Genomic DNA, 21518 nt, shown 5'->3' with positions numbered 1-21518 from the left:
CGCAAGCGTCTACTTTCAATAGTGGAGATGCAGCCATTTAAATCGTTGAGTTTATCATTTAAATCGTTAAACGCAAGGACGATCCATCATAACCCACACCCTCCCCCTCACACTCACCTACTACTGCCAACATGAACAAACTAATACTAATACTAATACTAATACTGATAGTTACTGCTGACATGGACATCGACTCGAAAACACTGTTGGGTTCCCCTTTTTATGAGCACCATTTTTATATACCAATTCCCAAAACTGCTGGGAACACGTCTTTATATGGCAGTTGTAAGCTAGAAACACGTTAATTTTTTTTTTTTTGTCGACCGGAAGACGTCATTGAAATATGTCTACATACGTCGATGTGTGTTGGGACTACGTAAAGAATTGGTTCAAAGCACGTCAAACATAAGTTAGAAATAAGTTTCACGTAAAAAAGACATTACCGCGACGTGTTTCGACTTATGAGTAGCTTATAAGTAGCGTTTGTGGACGTGTGTAAGCGTCCACATATCGTGTGTAAAACTTATCCCCATCGCATACGGAACGTGTGTCATACGCCGAGTACGTCGTAAAATTTTGAACATGTTTAAAATTCCTTGACGTACTCTACTTACGACGACGTATGATAGCGTACTTTAGCGCTGTACTCACGTATACCAAACTTACTCATACCGTATTTGACGTGCCCCAACGTTTTAGACACATTTTTCTTAGGTCGGCATACGCTGGCAAGATCGCCAAGGTGTGACCGCGATGTTGACACTTCCATTTCTACGGCAGTTATGATTCGAATCGTTGTGCGTCAGCCTTTTAATAGGCTACGTCACGACATCGTCGGCGATGCGTGCAACGCGCTATGCCTAAGTTAGACTATCGTTGGGCATCGGTTGTGTAGGCCGACAACAGGTTCAGCATTCGTTGGTATAAGTTATCTATAACACAACGAAACGTTCTGTGTCTGTTACTAATGCGTTATACATAAGACCAAGTCGCTATGAATACGTCCGAATCTTTAAAAAAAAAACATCAAAAGTTCAACGTAAGCCAGCGTTTTACATACATTTTAATACGTTGCCATCGCTGGCTAAAACGTCAAGGTGTGACCAGGCCTTAACCACAGCAAGGAACCATAACTCGTTGAACAAGCCGTCTCTTCATTCGTGCTGCGCCCAACGGAGCCCTCCCCCATTACTGAAGCATCCACCTTAACCACAGCAAGGAACCACTACTCATGTATCGAGCCATCTCTTTATCCGTGCTTTGCCTCCCCTCCTCTCCATCCTTGAAGTGGTGACAATGTCGATCTGCACGACCTCCCATGTATGCCCGGTCTTGGTCTCTTCCCTCTTGGCCCCATCCTTTCCCGGTCTCACCCCTCCTTGACAGGATGGAATCTGCAATACCCAACAAGCCGCAAGACAATGCAAAGCAAGGCCAGGGCACCAGACTGCGTCCCTTTTGCATGTCCATCGTCTCAACCCAGGGAGCACCCCCCTCCCCATCAAAGCTGTCGCCCATGGCTTTGTTCTCACTGACGTCGAAGTCATTGTATTCAGTGCATTCCTTGATCCCACAAAACTCAGATTCTCTTATCCCAAAACAAGCGGAACTTTGCAAGAGGGAGTTCGCAAAAGCCCGGACCTTCACTCCTGGCAGCACGGGGTCAACAAGTACCACCAAGCTGCCAGGCTCGGCCACATCACAAATGCATGTCGAATTGCATGATACCGGGAGCCTCGTGTGCATCTTGTCCCATCAAAGCTGCCGTTCTTGGCTGTTTTCACTGCCTTAAAAACTGATGTATTTGACGTGGCCCTCAGTCCTTTCCGTCCCATGCGAGATGGAGGCAGCACGATATGCCTATATAGTTTATTTCTGTTTTATTTCAGAGCAAGCGAGTAGATTGAGGAATTAATATTACACAATCCCTTTCTGGCAGGTGGTACACCTAAGAATCTATCTGCTGTGGTAAAAGGTGGTGATGAAGTTGCAGCACGAACAATGCTCTTCAGGAAGGTATGTTGTTGGTTCTCTCGAAAGTGCAGCTCTGATTGCTTTTTTAAGTTGTGTGCAGTGGTGAATTTGTTTTGCTCATTTTGTAAAAGTTTGGTTATAGTGGCATTATTTTAATTTCCCAAAATTTATTCATATTTGGAAAGAGCGGATCATACAGTGTGTTGTCATGATCTACAATGGTGAGGAAAAGTTTGCGAACCCTTTCAAATTTTCTGTATTTCTGCATAAATTTGACGGAAAATGTTTTCAGATCTTCATTTAAGTCCTAATAATAGATGAAGAGAACCTCGTTAAACAAATAGCACACAAAAAAATAGATCTATGTTTTCATTTACTTATTGTGCAAAATGATCCATCATTCAATTTATTTGTCGGAAAAAGTATGTGAACCTTTACATTCAGTAACTGGTGGAACCCCCCTTGAGCGACAATAACTTCAACCAAACGGTTCCTGTAACTCTTGATCAGTTCTGCACTCTGGCTTGGAGGAATTTTGGCATATTTCTCCTTGCAGAACTGCTTCAACTCAGATATTTGTTTACTTTCTTGCATGAATTCATCGCTTCAGGTTCTGCCACAACATTTCAATTGGGTTAAGGTCTAGCCTTTCACTCGGTCATTCCAAAATGCAAAAATTGCTTCTGCTTCAGCCATTCTGTTGTAGGTTTACTTGTGTGTTTTGGATCGCCGTCTTGCTGCATGACCCACTTTCTGTTCAGCTTCAGTTCACGGATAGATGCCCTCCTGTAGATGACATTCTCCTGCAGAATTTGCTGGTACAATCCACGATTCATGGTTTCGTTAATGATGGCAAGCCGTCTGGGTCCTGTGGCAGTAAAGCCAGCTCAAAACCATGATACTCACACCACATTGCTTCATGGTTGGGATGAGATTCTTATGTTGGAATGCAGTTTTCGGTTTTCGCCAAACGTAACATTTCTTATTTCAGCCAAAAAGTTCCACTTTTGACTCATCTGTCCACAGAACATTCTTCCAATAGCCTTCTGGATCATCCAGGTGGTCTTTGGCAAACTTGAGATCGGTGCCAATGTTCTTCTTGGAGAGTACTGCTTTCCTCTTTGTAATCCCCTCATGCACACCATTCTTGTTCAGTGTTTTCCTGATGGTGGACTGGTAAATACTGGCATTATCTAATACAAGAGAGGCCTGCAGATCCTTAGACGTTACCCTGGGGTTCTTTGTGACCTCCTGAATTCTCATACGCCTTGCTCTTGGAGTGATTATTTATTTATTTAGTTTTTTTTTTGTTGGATGGCCACTCCTGGAAGGAGTAACAATGGTGTTAAATTTTCTCCATTTGTACACTCTCTGCCTGGCAGTGGATTGGTGGAGCCATCATCTTTAGAATTGGTTTTGTAACACTTTCCAGACCGATGATTATCACCGACTCTTTTTCTGAGATCCACAGGAATCTCTTTTGATCGGGGTGTGACACACTTCCGCAAACCTGTGTCGTGAAGAACAGACTCTGATGGTGACGAACAAAGTTAATTTTTTTCATATAGGGCAGGGCCACCCAAACTCACTCCCATTGATCGAAACACCTGACTGTAATTACCCCTTTAATTGAGCTTATTAACCTGGAAATTCACATTCTTTTTCCACCATAGAAATTGAATGGTGGATCATTTTGCTGAAGAAATAAATGAAAAAGTACATTTTTTTGTTTTGTTTGTGTGCAATTTGTTTAATCAGGTTCTCTTTATGTAATATTAGGACTTTGATGAAAATCTGATCACATTTCGGTCAAATTTATGCAGAAATACAGACAATTCTAAAGGGTTCACAAACTTTTTCTCACCACTGGAATATGGTTGCAAAGTACCCTGTATGGTCCCGAATAGAGATGGTGCATCATCGTCGATTCATTTTTTTTCTTTAAGCCTCCAACACGGCATCAGTCTGGCTGGTGACTTGTATTTTGGGTACTGTCAGCCTGACCGTGCTTCTGTCTGGAGCCTCCACTCAAAAATGACTGCAGTAATATCTGGGCATGAGGCACCTCAAATTATTTTGGAATCGGAACCAATTTTGAATTTTGGATTTTTTTTTTTTAAAACGGGAGGGAATGCTGCAGGATTGAATATGTGTTCGCTTGCGATGACTCCCACAGAAGGGATATTTGCACTTGACTTGCTTATCTTGTATCGAAAGGTAGTCATTTTCTGCATCTCCTATGACATGAGTTCGATTCTCCAGATATAATATAAAAATGGGTATGATCACCTTCACCTGCATGATCACCTTAATCTTGCCTCAGCCTTGGCAAATTTCCAAATGCCTGCTCTCTAACTACCTCTAAAAACTCCAAGCCTCTATTTGGGGCTCTGGCATGGTCCATAGCAGAGATTAAAACATGGCTGGGATCAATAGCGGTGACAACGAGAAGGGCACTCGGTAGAGTGCATACTTCCGCCCCATAATGCCTGATCCATATTTTGAAATATCGTTTTTGAGCCCTATCTCTCATTGGTGAAGAATCACGTAAAAAATTCTAGTATTCGGATCCGGATTCGGATCTTCCCCAAAATCGAATCAGTTCGTCCTTGTCACACACCCAACCTGTCCACAAATTTCATCCTGATCCGTCCACAACTTTTTGAGATATCCTGCACACAAACAAACAGACAGAAAGGGGTGAAACCATAACCTCGTTCACCTTCGGTGGTGGAGGTAACAACTGGGAGTGAGCCGATTGCCTATAAATACATTTTGGATTTTAAAATTATTAAATGTCATAGTTATGGGGGAAAAAAAAAAGTCTTCAAGTGATTGTTGCAATGCTACAAGGTCTTCTACTAATGTTGTTGTTGTGCTGTCAGATTGAAGACTTCCAAGCTCTCAAAAGAATATCTCACAAAGTGAAGTCCATTACAATCATTGGTGGTGGTTTTCTTGGCAGCGAGCTTGCCTGTGCACTGAGTTACAAAGGTGCTTTTCTGAATTTAATCCACTCTACTTCTAAATCTTGTAAAGTTCCTGATATGAGGTATGTCAGAACAGTTATATGTACTGGATTATATAACTACTAAGAGCCAGTTTATTCTGAACGTTTTCCATTTCTGATTTTTAATCACATCAATTTATGGAGAATCTACATCGTCACCCTCGATATGCCAGGTTAGACGCCTGCCTTGATAATATGATGCAGTGACTGCTTCCAGGACTTGATCATTTGCTCATCCTCAGTGATTTTATCTCATCGCCTTGATCTTGCGGAACAGGAAACAAATCATTTGGCAACAAATTAGGGGCGTAAGTCGTGAGGATGAGCCATGATATTCGAGCGCCAAGAGTTTATCGTGTCAAGAACCCCTCACTTGTGATGAGGTGCAGAAGTGTATAGGTGGTTTGCTCCAATTTAATTAAGTTGAGGCTGTTTATTCTTGATAGGTTGTCAGATCCTTCTCAGACAGATGGGTAGTCGTCTCCAATAGCAGTTTCACCAACTAGTATGGCTTCATAAAAGAAAGTCAGGTCAGGTCAGGTATGGGAGCATGTGCCAGAACAGCGCGTCGCTGCGTCCACTTTCCGCCGGTACTCCAGGGGCCTCCGTCTGGCCATCCCCCAGGCAGATGCCAGGCCCATCCCCATCTCCTTGAGATGATGGTCAACCTGCTGCAACCATGAGGCACGTGGTCGGCCCACTGGCCTCCTCCACTCATGAGACTCCCTCGCTGAGAGAATCTGGTGAGCAGGATCAGCGTCAGGAAAACGAGCCACATGTCCATACAGCCGCAGCTGACGCTCACGGACTATGCAGGTAACAAATCTCATCCGAGTCTCTCTCAGCAACCGCTCGTTGGACACAAAATCCGACCAGCGATAGCCAAGGATTCTCCGAAGAGACCTGGTACCAAAGGAATTAAGTCTCCGTCTCAGATCCTTGGTCAAAGTCCAAGTCTCGCACCCATAGAGCAAGACTGGAAGTACCAAGGACCTGAAGACTCGGACTTTCGTCCTCCCGCACAGGTACCGGCAGCGCCACACCCCATGATCCAGTGAATCCATGACTCCCCAGGCCCGACCCAGACGTCTATTGACCTCCGGCTCACAACCTGCGGAGACATGAATATCACTGCCAAGGTAAGTGAATCTATCCACGACCTCAACATCCTCACCACAAACAGACACAGACAGGACAGCAGCATCCAAGATGTCACCGAAAGCCTGGATCTTTGTTTTGACCCAAGAAATCCGTAATCCCAACGGCTCCGACTCCTCATTCAGCACCTCGAGGGCCCCCAAGAGGATGTCTAAAGTCTCCGCAAAGATGACTGCATCATCTGCAAAATCAAGGTCCGAGATCTTGACATTGCCAAACGATGCACCGCAACTTGATCTCTCCGACATCCTCCCAAAAATCCAGTCCATACAAGTGCTGAAAAGTGTGGGGGCAAGTACACATCCCTGACGAACTCCAGTAACAACTGGAAATAAGTCAGAGGCGGTACCACCACACTTCACAGCACTCTCAGTACCAGAGTAGAGTTCAGACATCAGATCGATCAGTTTTGGTGGCACCCCACGAAGACCAAGAATCCTCCAGAGGACATCCCGATTCACTGAATCGAACGCTTTACAGAGATCAACATAGGCTGCAAGCAGCCCCTGCCGAAACTCTCGTCTGCGTTCGGTGAGGACACGAAGTGCAAGGATACGGTCAATCGTTGACCTCTTTGGTGTAAAGCCTGACTGCTCTGGACGCTGGTGCTCAAGCAGATGGTGGCGAACCCTATCAAGAATTATCCGAGCAAAGACCTTGCCCGGCACTGAGAGCAGCGTCACCCCTCGGTAGTTGTTGCAGTCTTGGCGATCACCCTTCCCTTTCCAGAGAGGGACAACAAGGCCCCTCTTCCAGTCAGTTGGGATGATGCCTGTGTTCCAGGCAGAGCACAAAACTGCATGCAACGACGCGAGTGCAGCATTTCCACCAGCCTTGAGAAGTTCAGCATGGATGCCACAGATCCCTGGAGCTTTGCCCCGTTTCAACTGGTTCACCGCAGCCCGTGTTTCCACAAGCGATGGTGGACCACAGTTGATTCGAGGGTCAGCAACAGGGATTGTAACACCCTTGACGTCCAACTCGACAGCTGGGGGATCAGCCTGGTACAACCGCTCAAAGTAACCGGCCCAGCGGGCCTTCACTTCAGACTCCTCTGTCAAGAGCCTACCACTCTCTGCTCGAACTGCAGTGCTCCGAGGGATGGGCTTGGATGAACGTAATGCGCGAATTCCCCTGTAAGCGGGACGAGAATCACCTGTCCACAGGTGATGCTCTACCCCCTCACAGATTCCTTGCACATAGGCCTCCTTGTCCACCCTCAGTGCACGTACAGTTTTACGCCTCAGCTCCCTGAACAGCTCAGCTCTGCCATTCACCCTGGCCCTGCGACTCTGGTCAATGGTATCCAGTGTCCCTTGAGAGACAAAATTCTTCTTTGCCCTGCGGTGAACTCCAAGGCATCCACCGGCAACATCAAGGACGGTGGTCTTGAAGGTGCTCCACAACTCTTCAGGGCCCCCAAAGCACCCAGACGCCCCAAGTGTCCACTCAGCCTGTTCGCAAACTCCTCAGCTACTCTCTCATCCCTGAGCTTGGCAACATCCAGCCTAGGCTGGGATGGTACCATTCTCCAGGATTTAAGGTGCAGCTTTAGAGTTGCTACAACAAGCCTGTGGTCAGTATTGAGGAACTGAGCACTCCGGTAGACCCTGCAGTTCTGGATCATCCTCCAACGACCGTCAATGAGGACATGGTCAATCTCCTTTGCCACACCGCCAGCGTTGGAATACCAAGTCCAGCGATGAGCTTGCGGGCGCTGAAACCATGAACCAGCCACCCTAAGTCCATGACTTCTTGCAAAGTCAAGGAACTTAGTGCTATTCTGGTTCATAGTTCCTGACCCATGGGGACCAACACACACCTCATAACCATCCCTATCAGTTCCAGTCGATGCATTGAAATCCCCCAAGACTAGAAGTGTATCTCGTCTGGGGCACTGATCAACCACAGACTCGAGTGTGGCGTAGAATGCATCCTTCACGGTAAGATCACTCGCCTCAGTCGGAGCATAAATAGAGACCAGGGAAATGACACCTAAGGAGTGACGAATCCTTAATCTCATAATACGCTCGTTGACCGGTGTTACCTCAATTATCATTGGGGTCAGCTTATTGGACACAGCTACAGCAACTCCTTGGGTATGGTAACCATCAGAGCGACCAGACCAATAGTAGGTGTAACCACCCACCATTATCTCGCCGCAATCCGGTCTCCGAACCTCAGAGAGAGCTGCAATCCCGATGTCCAAACGCTTGAGCTCAGATGATAACAGAGACAGGTGATCATCCTCTCTTAGGGATAGGGCATTCCAGGCACCCACCCGAAGGGACCGCCTCAGGTTAACCCAAGGAGACCGCCGTCTGGTGGACGACACCTCAGCACCACTCCGACACACTCTCCCGCAATCTGACCCAGGGAAGTTACCCCGTGGTTTCCCTCCTATCAAAGATTGGGGGTCCCGAAGGCTTTGCCCCAATCCCATCATCCGGTGAGCTGCCCTGCGAAGGGAAGCTGCACAGGAGGTACTCCCACGGAGTGGGTTTTCAGATTTTTTTGCGTTTTTGCGTTTTGCGGAATGAAGCGTTTTACAGTGGCTGGAGTGCAAATCCTGCTACCAACCTCCTAATAAGAAGTAACCCAACTGCAGGAGGACGTCCGCAGACACAGTTGGGCACTAGATATGGATGGCCTTTGGCTCACAAGGAGCTCCTCCGCCCTTTGACAGGTTTTGTTTTTAATCCTGCTGGGTGTCCATATCCAAACACCCTCCTCACCAGAAAACCTGATGGGGGAGACGGTTTAGTCGCCGACAACCCGACCATGGAACAGGTTAGTACAGGTTTACATGGTACCTGTAGCAGGTCACAGATCGAACCTGACCTGACAAAAATGACCTGACCTGATAAAAGAAAGTGAAATGATAACATTTACCTTGCTGGTTTTTGCTGACCAACTTTGTTCACTTCCTGATGATTTTTGGAGAAAAGGCAATGATTTCAAAGAGCATGTGATGTTACTTCATTAATTTGTTTTTAAAACGTCTACTTCAGCAGCCCATGGGCCTTGTTAAAGACATGAATGCCAATATTTGACAATGATTGCTGCATGACAATGACATTATCCATCGTAGGTTTCTGAAGCCATTCTGTCGATGGAAATCTGACTCTCGTCCTGAAAAGAGATGCAGTGAACACTAGTTGGTGGAATTGTAACTCACGAAACACTCTTTAAAGTTCATGGAATACAATTCGTTTTGCACACTCATACAGAGGAGTAGTTTATATGGTATCCAACCTCTTTGTTGGTCACACGTCTTTTGTGAATTAATTAATTGATGTAATTTGTCTGCTCGTGTTTGGAAGGAAATGACTCCTTCACCATGTACTTCTTTCCAGGCAAGTCTAGAGGCTTGGAGGTTATTCAGCTGTTTCCTGAGAAGGGAAATATGGGTCGTGTGCTGCCGGAGTACTTGAGCAGGTGGACCACAAGAAAAGTAGAATCAGGTGAGGTATAGGTTTTTGTGGATGTATGAGGGGAAAGTTTGTTGTTGTTGTTGTTGTTTCTTTGGCCATGACAAGATTGTTATCGCACTCTTGATACGAGTTCCCTTACAAGGACTTCAAATGCAGAAGGTCACTCGTCCCATCATGCTTACACAATGCTTGTCAACCTATGATTTTTTTTGTCCATGCTCTTTCATTTTTAAATATTGAACATCAAGCAAGGAAGTAGTGCGTACCATTTTAAAAGTCTTTGGTACGACTCAGCCACGGTCACGTTTGAACCGCAACCCTCCCAGACTCAGAGTGGATACTCTGTTATGTCACTATCAAAACAATTTGATGTATTTCATTTGGGATAGACAGTTTGAAGGAATGTTTTCCTGGCCAACACTATATTAAGTTGATTGGCTTGGGGAACTGAAGTTTTTTTTTTTTTTTTTTTTGTGTAGCTTTCTTTTTTTTCTTAAAGCAAATATTTTGAGATTCCATTCAGAAAGAAGGCTTTTATTGATGTTTTATATTGCACTCGGCATTTTTACCCATCACTTCGCTGATGGATTTAATCTAAAGAGAACATGTTGTACTTCACAAACATTCTGTTCTATTCACTCTTTCATTTGCCTAAGGACATCTTCCATCTGCTTGGAAGTCAGCGAACATCACCTGTTATAGCCAACTTCTTCTTTAACGGCCACAATTATTCCCAAGTTGTTGTGGGATTGGCCGATGGAAGTTTGGCTCGTCTTTCACGAACGGGCTGGCCAGGCCTGACGTTCGACTAAGGTGAGGGCAGGAATTTGTAATTTGGCCAGGGTGCCGGCAATAGCTTGCTTGCTCTTCCTGAAGGACACCGTTGCATCTTTAACGTTCACCAACTAATGCCGGAAGACTGGGCTCCTAGTTTAATGTCCATACGAAGGACGGCACACATATGGATGAATCATCCTGCCTGTGAAACACTGGGATGACAGTTTATAGCTCGGTTGAGATTTTTTTTCTTAAAGGAAATATTTTGAGATGCCATTCAGAAAGAAGGCTTTTATTGATGTTTTATATTGCACTCGGCATTTTTACCCATCACTTCGCTGATGGATTTAATCTAAAGAGAACATGTTGTACTTCACAAACATTCTGTTCTATTCACTCTTTCATTTGCCTAAGGACATCTTCCATCTGCTTGGAAGTCAGCGAACATCACCTGTTATAGCCAACTTCTTCTTTCACTGCCACAATTATTCCCAAGTTGTTGTGGGATTGGCCGATGGAAGTTTGGCTCGTCTTTCACGAACGGGCTGGCCAGGCCTGACGTTCGACTAAGGTGAGGGCAGGAATTTGTAATTTGGCCAGGGTGCCGGCAATAGCTTGCTTGCTCTTCCTGAAGGACACCGTTGCATCTTTAATGTTCACCAACTAATGCCGGAAGACTGGGCTCCTAGTTTAATGTCCATACGAAGGACGGCACACATATGGATGAATCATCCTGCCTGTGAAACACTGGGATGACAGTTTATAGCTCGGTTGAGATTTTTTTTCTTAAAGGAAATATTTTGAGATGCCATTCAGAAAGAAGGCTTTTATTGATGTTTTATATTGCACTCGGCATTTTTACCCATCACTTCGCTGATGGATTTAATCTAAAGAGAACATGTTGTACTTCACAAACATTCTGTTCTATTCACTCTTTCATTTGCCTAAGGACATCTTCCATCTGCTTGGAAGTCAGCGAACATCACCTGTTATAGCCAACTTCTTCTTTAACGGCCACAATTATTCCCAAGTTGTTGTGGGATTGGCCGATGGAAGTTTGGCTCGTCTTTCACGAACGGGCTGGCCAGGCCTGACGTTCGACTAAGGTGAGGGCAGGAATTTGTAATTTGGCCAGGGTGCCGGCAATAGCTTGCTTGCTCTTCCTGAAGGACACCGTTGCATCTTTAACGTTCACCAACTAATGCCGGAAGACTGGGCTCCTAGTTTAATGTCCATACGAAGGACGGCACACATATGGATGAATCATCCTGCCTGTGAAACACTGGGATGACAGTTTATAGCTCGGTTGAGATTTTTTTCTTAAAGGAAATATTTTGAGATGCCATTCAGAAAGAAGGCTTTTATTGATGTTTTATATTGCACTCGGCATTTTTACCCATCACTTCGCTGATGGATTTAATCTAAAGAGAACATGTTGTACTTCACAAACATTCTGTTCTATTCACTCTTTCATTTGCCTAAGGACATCTTCCATCTGCTTGGAAGTCAGCGAACATCACCTGTTATAGCCAACTTCTTCTTTCACTGCCACAATTATTCCCAAGTTGTTGTGGGATTGGCCGATGGAAGTTTGGCTCGTCTTTCACGAACGGGCTGGCCAGGCCTGACGTTCGACTAAGGTGAGGGCAGGAATTTGTAATTTGGCCAGGGTGCCGGCAATAGCTTGCTTGCTCTTCCTGAAGGACACCGTTGCATCTTTAATGTTCACCAACTAATGCCGGAAGACTGGGCTCCTAGTTTAATGTCCATACGAAGGACGGCACACATATGGATGAATCATCCTGCCTGTGAAACACTGGGATGACAGTTTATAGCTCGGTTGAGATTTTTTTCTTAAAGGAAATATTTTGAGATGCCATTCAGAAAGAAGGCTTTTATTGATGTTTTATATTGCACTCGGCATTTTTACCCATCACTTCGCTGATGGATTTAATCTAAAGAGAACATGTTGTACTTCACAAACATTCTGTTCTATTCACTCTTTCATTTGCCTAAGGACATCTTCCATCTGCTTGGAAGTCAGCGAACATCACCTGTTATAGCCAACTTCTTCTTTAACGGCCACAATTATTCCCAAGTTGTTGTGGGATTGGCCGATGGAAGTTTGGCTCGTCTTTCACGAACGGGCTGGCCAGGCCTGACGTTCGACTAAGGTGAGGGCAGGAATTTGTAATTTGGCCAGGGTGCCGGCAATAGCTTGCTTGCTCTTCCTGAAGGACACCGTTGCATCTTTAACGTTCACCAACTAATGCCGGAAGACTGGGCTCCTAGTTTAATGTCCATACGAAGGACGGCACACATATGGATGAATCATCCTGCCTGTGAAACACTGGGATGACAGTTTATAGCTCGGTTGAGATTCAAACCCAGGCTAGACAGACAAACAAATAAATATCCAAATGCATCTTTTATAGTATAGATAACCACACTGCACCGAAGTGTGTGACCGGCGTCTTAGGAATTATTTTGAAAAAGAAACAACTCATGATAATGATGAAAAACCAGAAAGGAAAGTTTAAACAACTTGATATGCATTACGTTAATGTTGAAATCTGAATGAGAATAATTTGATGAAAAAAAAAAAAAGTTAATTTCCATGTAAAACGTTGGAGTGAATGACTGTGCGGAAGAGAGTTCTTCCTTCGTTTATTGTTTTGAGCATGAATATATTGTTATGTTTTCTTTTTAATAGAGGGAGTTAAAGTGATCCCAGAAGCAGTTCTCGAGTCGGTGAAATTTTCGGAGGGAAAACTACGTTTGCAATTGAGTAATGGTGAACAGGTGAGGATTCAACTGTGATATAATTTTTACGCATCATTGTTTATTCTGATAGCTAATGTTTTTCCATTTTTCATACAACTTTTTCAAACTGTCCATGGGATTTACTTTAATTCATGGGACATTCTCATTGAGATACTTATTTATTTTTTTCCTTTTGCCCAGACCAAGTGCCATGTTGTGAAATACAGATGGAATGGCAGTCTATTACATGTTCATGTAGAAACATTTATATAGAGTGATGAATTGTAAATCAAAAGAGTTAGTGTTAACTCGACAGGAATTTGGTGAGGCCTCACCTTGAACATGGTGTACAGTTTTAGTTACCACAACTGAGGAAGGGGGTAGCTGTCATAAATAGGGTTCAACGGGGAGCGACTAGATCGATTCCGGTCCTACCTAAACTAAGCTATGAGGAGCGGTATTGGAAAGGAAGCCATTACAAGGGGCTCTGATAAAGATGTTTAAGGGTAAAGACAAAATAAGTGCTGAAGAGTTATTTTTATTTTTTTGTTTGCAGAATTGACAATGAGGGGACAGCCATGAGTGAAGACGATGAGAGTTAGGATGGTAGTAAGGCAGGGGTCTTTCGCTCAGAGAGTACCGTATTTTCACACAACTAATCTGCGGGCTATAGGTTAAACTAGTTCCAAAAATTTCAACTGCGGGGTATACTATATGGCATTTCACCATACAGCATGTTACATAACCACGGGGGCAAGTTAAATAAATGATGGAGACACAAAAAGGTGTTTTGGGGGTTTTTTTGCAAGTTTAATTGTAATAGCTTTAATTAGAGTTCTTTCACATATTATACAGATATACAGCTCTGGAAAAAATTAAGAGACCACTGCAAAATTATCCGTTTTTCTGGTTTTACTATTTATAGGTATGTGTTTGAGTAAAATGAACATCTTTGTTTTATTCTATAAACTACTAACAACATTTCTCCCAAATTCTGAGTAAAATTACTGTCATTTAGAGCATTTATTTACAGAAAATGACAACTGGTCAAAATAACAACAAAGATTCAGTGTTTTCAGACCTCAAATAATACAAACAAAACAAGTTCATATTCATTTTTAAACAACACAATACTAATGTTTTAATTTAGGAAGAGTTCAGAAATCAATATTTTGTGGAATAACCCTGATTTTCAATCACAGCTTTCATGCGTCTTGGCATGCTCTCCACCAGTCTTTCACATTGCTGTTGGGTGACTTTATGCCACTCCTGGCGCAAAAATTCAAGCAACTCGGCTTTGTTTGATGGCTTGTGACCATCCATCTTCCTCTTGATCACATTTCAGAGGTTTTCAATGGGGTTCAGGTCTGGAGATTGGGCTGGCCATGACAGGGTCTTGATCTGATGGTCCTCCATCCACACCTTGATTGATCTGGCTGTGTGGCATGAAGCATTGTCCTGCTGGAAAAACCAATCCTCAGAGTTGGGGAACATTGTCAGAGCAGAAGGAAGCAAGTGTTCTTCCAGGACAACCTTGTACGTGGCTTGATTCACGAGTCCTTCACAAAGATAAATCTGCCTGATTCCAGCCTTGCTGAAGCACCCCCAGATCATCACCGATTCTCCACCAAATTTCACAGTGGGTGCGAGACACTGTGGCTTGTAGGCCTCTCCAGGTCTCCGTCTAACCATTCGATGACCAGGTGTTGGGCAAAGCTGAAAATTGGACTTATCAGAGAAGATGACCTTACTCCAGTCCTCTACGGTCCAATCCTTATGGTCTTTTGCAAACCTCAGCCTGGCTCTTCTTTGCTTCTCATTGATGAAGGGCTTTTTTCGAGCTTTGCACGACTTCAGCCCTGCCCCTTGGAGCCTGTTTCGAACCGTCCTCGCTGTGAACTTCACCCGAGCTGCCGTTTGCCATTCTTTTTGTAGGTCACTTGATGTCATCCTACGGTTGTTGTGACATTTGAATGAGTTGGCGGTCATCCCGGTCAGTGGAAAGTCGTTTTCCCCTCTGCCAAGTCTGTAGCTTTGTTGTCCCCAATGTCTGCTGCTTGACCTTGTTCTTATGAACCGCCGTCTTTGAAATTTTAAGTATCGAAGCAACGTGACGCTCACTGTATCCCTCTGCCAGTAAAGCCATAATTGAACCCTTCTTTTCCTCACTCAAAACTTTTCCTTTCAACTCTTTTGGCATGGTCAATAGTTATTTTTTTGATTCCAATTACTTTTGAGGTATTACGAGCACTGTTTTTGCCATCCAGCTGGTCTTGCAAGAGGATAGTGATGACCACAGCAGTGGTTTTTATACGTTGCCTTGTTAAATAAGATTCGGTGCAGGTGATCAACTAATCAGTCCCTCACTAAGTAGAATTAGGTGTGCCTGTGTTGGAAATCAACAGACACTGGAATGGAATGGCTGCCATACATGTAGAGATGTTGATTTAAATTTTTTTGGAGTGGTCTCTTATTTTTTTTCCAGATATATATATATATATATATATATATATATATATATATATATATATATATATATATATATATATATATACATACAAAGTCTGGTGTTGGCGCAGTGGTTCGGGCAGTGGCTTGGGATCCAAAAGGTCCTGAGTTCAAGCCCCGTTGGGCCACTGAATTAATACACCAGGGGGTTGACTCAGCCTGTCATCCTTCCGAGGTTGGTAAAATGAGTACCAGTATACTGGGCTGGTGTATACCCCGGTTAAAATAGGTCTACCATATCCTTGTGTCGTAAGAGGCGACCAGGGTTGCGTCAGGAAGGGCATCCAGTGTAATACATGTGCCAAATCACTATGCGGATCATACGGATGATCCGCTGTGGCGACCCCTCACGGGAGCAGCTGAAAGAAGAAGAATATATATATATATATATATATATATATATATATATATATATATATATATATATATATATATATATATATATACATGTATGTATATATATTGTTACGGGCCGGGGGGGTCAGCCGCCAACCGACCGCTCTGAACGGAGCTGCAAGTCGAGTCAGCCAGACTGTTCGCCCGGAATATAGATCGCCGCCCGGATAACTCCGAGCGAAGGGTCCTTCTACAAGAACCGAAATACGCCAATCGGCAGATCACGTGGGGTAGGGTCGATTGCCAATCTTCAATTTACCTAAATACCCACGTGATCCAACTACCAGGGTATTCCCCCCTTGACGGAACTCGAACGGAACAAACCGCTGAGGCGAGCTTGTCCGTGCGTGATTCCGAGCGGCGTAATCGCCGAGAACCGTCGGTCCAAATGTCCCGCTATTACGGCAAACCAACGGCTTTCTAACTCCCAACACACGAAATGTTCAGTCAATGAGGGAATGGATGCAACGAGCAGGTTTACATTCACACAAGGACATTTATTATAATAAAACACGTATGCAATTAAATATGCCAAAACACGTATGCAATTATAAAAGCACGACAAAAGAACTACAACAGTCTACTTATTATATACAGTCATTTACACTTCACAGCAGTTGCTACTTATTAGATGGGCCCACGGACACACGTATGCACGCGCGCGCGCGCGCACACACACACACACACACACACACACACACACACACACACACACACACACACACACACGAAACGGTGGCTGAGGCCTTTATTCACGAGCTCCAGCTCGGAGGACAGGTGAGCTGAAACTCAGAGATAGACTCGAACCTTTCCACATCTTATGGTCTTCGACTTGTCCGGAGCCGGGCTCCAGCGAGAGCGAGCTGGATCCAATCGCCGCAATCCTTCCCGAGCTCCCGTGAATCCTCCCGCGCTTCTCAACACGTGTCGGTGAGATGAGGCGCTGATCCTTCCTGTCGATCGTCGCTTCTCTGAGGATCCAACTCCAAGAAGAGGCCGATGCGTCGCACCAAGCCAGGAAACAAAATGGAGAACGAAAAGCTCCACGAACCAAGAAGAAGAGGAAGAAGCCTCCACTCGCAGCTCGAGCCGAACAACCGGCTCAAGTTCCTTCCAAAACAAAGCAGCAGCCGAAGCTCACTGAGCCAGCCGAAGCAAAAAGCTTCTGAAGGCCTCAAGCCAAGAAGGACCCGACGGCTGAACGACTGCTCTCTCCGAAGCAAAAAAGCTTACTCCTCCCACGGGACTCCCACGAACTCAGCCCATGAACTCCCACACGAACTCTTTTTGAACAAAGAAAAGATGTCCTCTTTATCCTTTGCACCCCCTCCCCCGCACCCGGCATGACTCATGCCCTCGTGATCCACCCCCCGCTCAACCACGGGTGGGAGGTAGTTGTTGACATCACCGCAGGGTTCTTATTCCTCTTCGCAGAAGAGGGAAAGGGACGTCTCCATTGTTCGCTCCCTAACTATTAAATCGGTCCGCAGCTCATCTAATCAATTTCAAAACATTTAAAGAATGGAAGGTGAGCTATCTAGGGAACATGCACTTATCGACATAGCTGACTAAGGGAACCTGTATGTTGTGTGCAATTGAATCTCAAATCCATAACTATATATATATATATATATATATATATATATATATATATATATATATGTATATATATATATATATATATATATATATATATATATGTATATATATATATATATATATGTATATATATATATATATATATGTATATATATATATATATATATATATATATATATATATATATATATATATAATATATATATATACACAAACTTATAGAAGGCAAAAATATCTTTCTCTCTGTTTGTGTATGTTCTATGCACGGCCACATCTTTTAAGTTAACTCCAAACGCAGGGTACAAATGCAGCTTTGTCTGGGGGGGAGGGGGAGGGGGTTTAACATAAGCTATGTGACCGAGGCCTCGTGTGGGGGTGTGGATGGTTGGGGGAGGGGTGTGGAGGTGTACATTCTCAATGCAAATGTGTAGCATGTCGCGCCACCTGGTCGTGCTGGCAAAGGGTATTACAATTTCCAAATTTCCTTTGGCAACAAAGTGTTACTTCTTCACGTTTCTCTTCCCACGCAAATACAAATATGTTTATGCACTGAATACAAAAATGAAAAACAAGGTCAGTCCCTCCATGAAGCCGTGTGACAATATATCTAATTACATACTGTTTGAACATCAGTTGCACCCTGAATTCACACACACAGTCTATTAACTAGAAGGGCACTTGGTGGAGCGCATACCTCCGTCATGTAATTCCTGATCCATGAGAACATATCGGGCCCAATACATTTTTGAAATGTCGTGCTATATATCGTTTTTGGCCCTATCTCTCAATGGTGAAGAATCACTTAAAAATTATCAGATCTGGTTCTTCACCCAAATTTAATTATTTCTTCCTTGTCACACATCCAACATGTCCACTAAGTTTCGTCCGAATCCATCCGCAACTTCTTGAGATATCGTGCTATATCTCAATGGTGAAGAATCACTTAAAAATTACATCAGATCTTGATCCGGATCTTCACTAAAATTGAATCATTTCTTCCTTGTCACACATCCAACATGTTGCCCACGTTTCATCCGAATCCGTCCACAACTTTTTGAGATATCCTGTACACAAACAAACAAACAGACAGAAAGCGGTGAAAACATATCCTCCTTCACCTTCAGTGGCAGAGGTATTTACATATTATTGAAATGTACTTTTCGACCCTTTAGACTGCTGAGATCCCTTCGACCATTTAAGGATCCAAAATACCCTGAGGACCCAAAAGACCCAGAGAACCCCCCCAAAAAACACGCATGCGCAACAAAGCCGTGTCTGCTGCTGGAAATATGTAGATCTCGTATATCCCTGGAATGTGGAGAGGAAAGCTGGCTTGCGGGGTATACCCATATGCAGGTTGTATGTGCATTAAATTTTTGAGAGCACCTCCCCCCCCCAACCTCCCCCCCAAAGTGTGGGTTATTTGCATGAAAATGCAAGAGTTGATGCATGGAATGGTCTCCCTGGAAAGGTCGTAGTAGTAGCAACAGTAGATAGATTTATGCTGGAATTAGATATGTTCCAAGAAGCAATGGAGAAAGACAGGGTATATCGATATTTGTAGGACTGGTCGGTAGCTTATATATGGTTGGGTGATTGTACACATGTCTAATGATTGTGATGTCTGTGAAAGTCTCATCAAAAGGTAAATGTGCTGTCGGTGTTTGTTCATGCCTCACCCTACAACACTCATTCCCTCCTTAAAAAAGTACTTGGTGATCTCCCTGTGCCTGGCCCACTGTTGTCCTCAACACTTCTCTCCCTCCTCCCCACTCCCCTTGTGAAATTAAGGAATTGAAGTGGTAGATTGAATGAATGTGATATTGATGAAGAACAGGCATGATGGGCCAAATGACCTTCGTTCCTTTGCGTATCGGTACTTCCCTTTTACCTTTCATGAAAAAAAAAAAACTAATCGTGAATGAATTGAAAATGAAATCCTCGATCTGGAAAGTCTCGGTGAAACCTTGCCTATGGTTGCAATACCTCAACCAATATTGAACCAATAACTGAAATTAGATGTCGTTAAATAAAAAAATTCTTAATCAACACAAAAACTGTTTTGAATTACATTAAAGTTCTTGAGTAATTGTAGATGGTGTATGATTTTGCAGTTTGGCTTGATTTATGTTGTGTATTTGTGTTGATGTTTTGAAAGAACCAATTTTGGAGAACCAAGTTCTGTGGCATAAGCCACAGTCTGTGATCTGGATATGCCCTACATTGATTGTCTTAAAAGGGAAACAAAAGGAAACATTTTGCACTTCATGCCCATGTATGAAAACATACAGATTAAGCTATTAGTCCAAGTCTACAATAAATCAGATGTACAAATTTTAACTTTTTGACTTTTCCTTCACTCCATGTATTTATATACGGTGATTATTGCAGGTGAGCACCGACCACCTGCTGGTGGCCGTTGGGTTGAAACCCAATAGCGAGCTGGCGAAAAGTGCTGGACTAGAAATCGACCCTGAACTTGGCGGCTTTCGGGTCAACGCAGAGCTTCAAGCACGATCCAATGTCTGGGTGGTGAGCACGTTGGCAGAACAAAAGCAGACCAGCCTAGGCACATACAAAAATTTTTTTGATATGTGTCACGATTAGAAGATGCAAACTCATTTTAGGACCTCAAAGATATTTTACATTTTGTATCACGACAATGTAATATGTAAAGAATATGAAAAAAAAAAATTGTGATTGCTTCCTCATACTCCGTATTCATCTCGCTTTTGTCTTCATTTGATGGGCCACGAACCAGTAACCAAAATGCTGAATGATCGGCTTATTATAACTTGCATTTTGTCTTTCTTCGCATATATTGATACTTGTTGGACCGTCGCTTTTGCAATTCCTATGCAGGCTGGAGACGCTGCCTGCTTCTTTGACATCAATTTGGGTCGACGGCGTGTCGAGCATCATGACCATGCAGTCGTGAGTGGTCGCCTCGCTGGGGAGAACATGGTTGGGGCTGCACGGCCCTATTGGCACCAGTCCATGTTTTGGTACGTCATCTTGCCAAAGATGTTGTTGAAGTTGTTGAAGTTGAAGGATGCTGCTTCACATCCACAAAGTTGAAAGATGCTGCTTCTGTAGTATATTCGAGCAAGCACCTTTCTCAGCAATTGACGTCTGACTGGTAAAGTTGGATTTGATTGTTTCAAGTGGCCTGTTGGATTTCTTGTTTGGTATTCCCATCTGAGTATGTTGCTCAGGATGCTTTTACCCCAGCTTCATTTCCCTTATACTATGTTGATTTATCTGTTGTTTCCTAATCTCTTCATAATTCTTGTAAAAGTCCACTGATGTCTACTAATGTCCCTCTTTGTGGAAATTGGTTACTGCACTGCAGCTTCTTACTGAGAGTTATCAGTTTCTCTCCAGACCTTATGCCTGGTGTTGGCTGAATGGTTAGGGTGATGGGTTTGGGATCTTAGGGTCCTGAGTTCAAATCCCGCTCAGCTGTTGAATTAATACCAGGTGGGGTTAACTCGGCCTGTTATCCTTCCGAGGACGGCAAAATGAGTGCCAGCATGCTGGTATACTGTGCCGGAGTGGTGACCCGTCCAGGATGGTTCCCAATAGCCAAGGAGACTGCTTAAGCAGCACCAACGCTCTGCACAGAGTATGGTCCCAATCTCCTCCTCCTCCAGACCTTGGACAAAACTTCCTCTGGGGTACTTGTAAGATGAGAAGCATCAGCACCAGCCCACAGAATGGAGCCAAACTCTGTTTGACTGTGGATGAATGCATTTTACATTGTTAGAATGTGATGATATCTAAGGAAGGACAGCTCTGCAAAACATTCTGAGGCACTGCTCATTCCTGGAGGTTAGCTTGAACATGTGATTGACCAAAGACATATCCTGGCAAACCTTTTAAGGTCGAGGAACTGCAAG

The 21518-nt window shown here is 43.9% G+C and overlaps 1 protein-coding gene across 4 annotated transcripts in view; it reads left to right on the top strand.

Annotated features, from left to right (window-relative positions):
* The window catches only part of AIFM1 (apoptosis inducing factor mitochondria associated 1), an 86173-nt gene that overhangs the window by 55902 nt on the left and 8753 nt on the right, over positions 1 to 21518 (top strand). For all 4 annotated transcript variants that reach the window (XM_085863677.1, XM_085863676.1, XM_085863678.1 and 1 more), the window contains 6 exons: positions 1940 to 2016; positions 4860 to 4968; positions 9499 to 9606; positions 13067 to 13155; positions 20011 to 20151; positions 20482 to 20624. In XM_085863677.1, the coding sequence (XP_085719803.1) occupies positions 1940 to 2016; positions 4860 to 4968; positions 9499 to 9606; positions 13067 to 13155; positions 20011 to 20151; positions 20482 to 20624 (667 nt within the window). The remainder of the gene's footprint in view (positions 1 to 1939; positions 2017 to 4859; positions 4969 to 9498; positions 9607 to 13066; positions 13156 to 20010; positions 20152 to 20481; positions 20625 to 21518) is intronic.

This window comes from Eptatretus burgeri, chromosome 18 (assembly GCF_056783735.1).
Source record: "Eptatretus burgeri isolate ZD-2024b chromosome 18, Ebu_testis_v1, whole genome shotgun sequence".
Lineage (NCBI taxonomy): Eukaryota > Metazoa > Chordata > Myxini > Myxiniformes > Myxinidae > Eptatretus > Eptatretus burgeri.
This window is presented reverse-complemented; position numbering and strand designations above follow the sequence as displayed.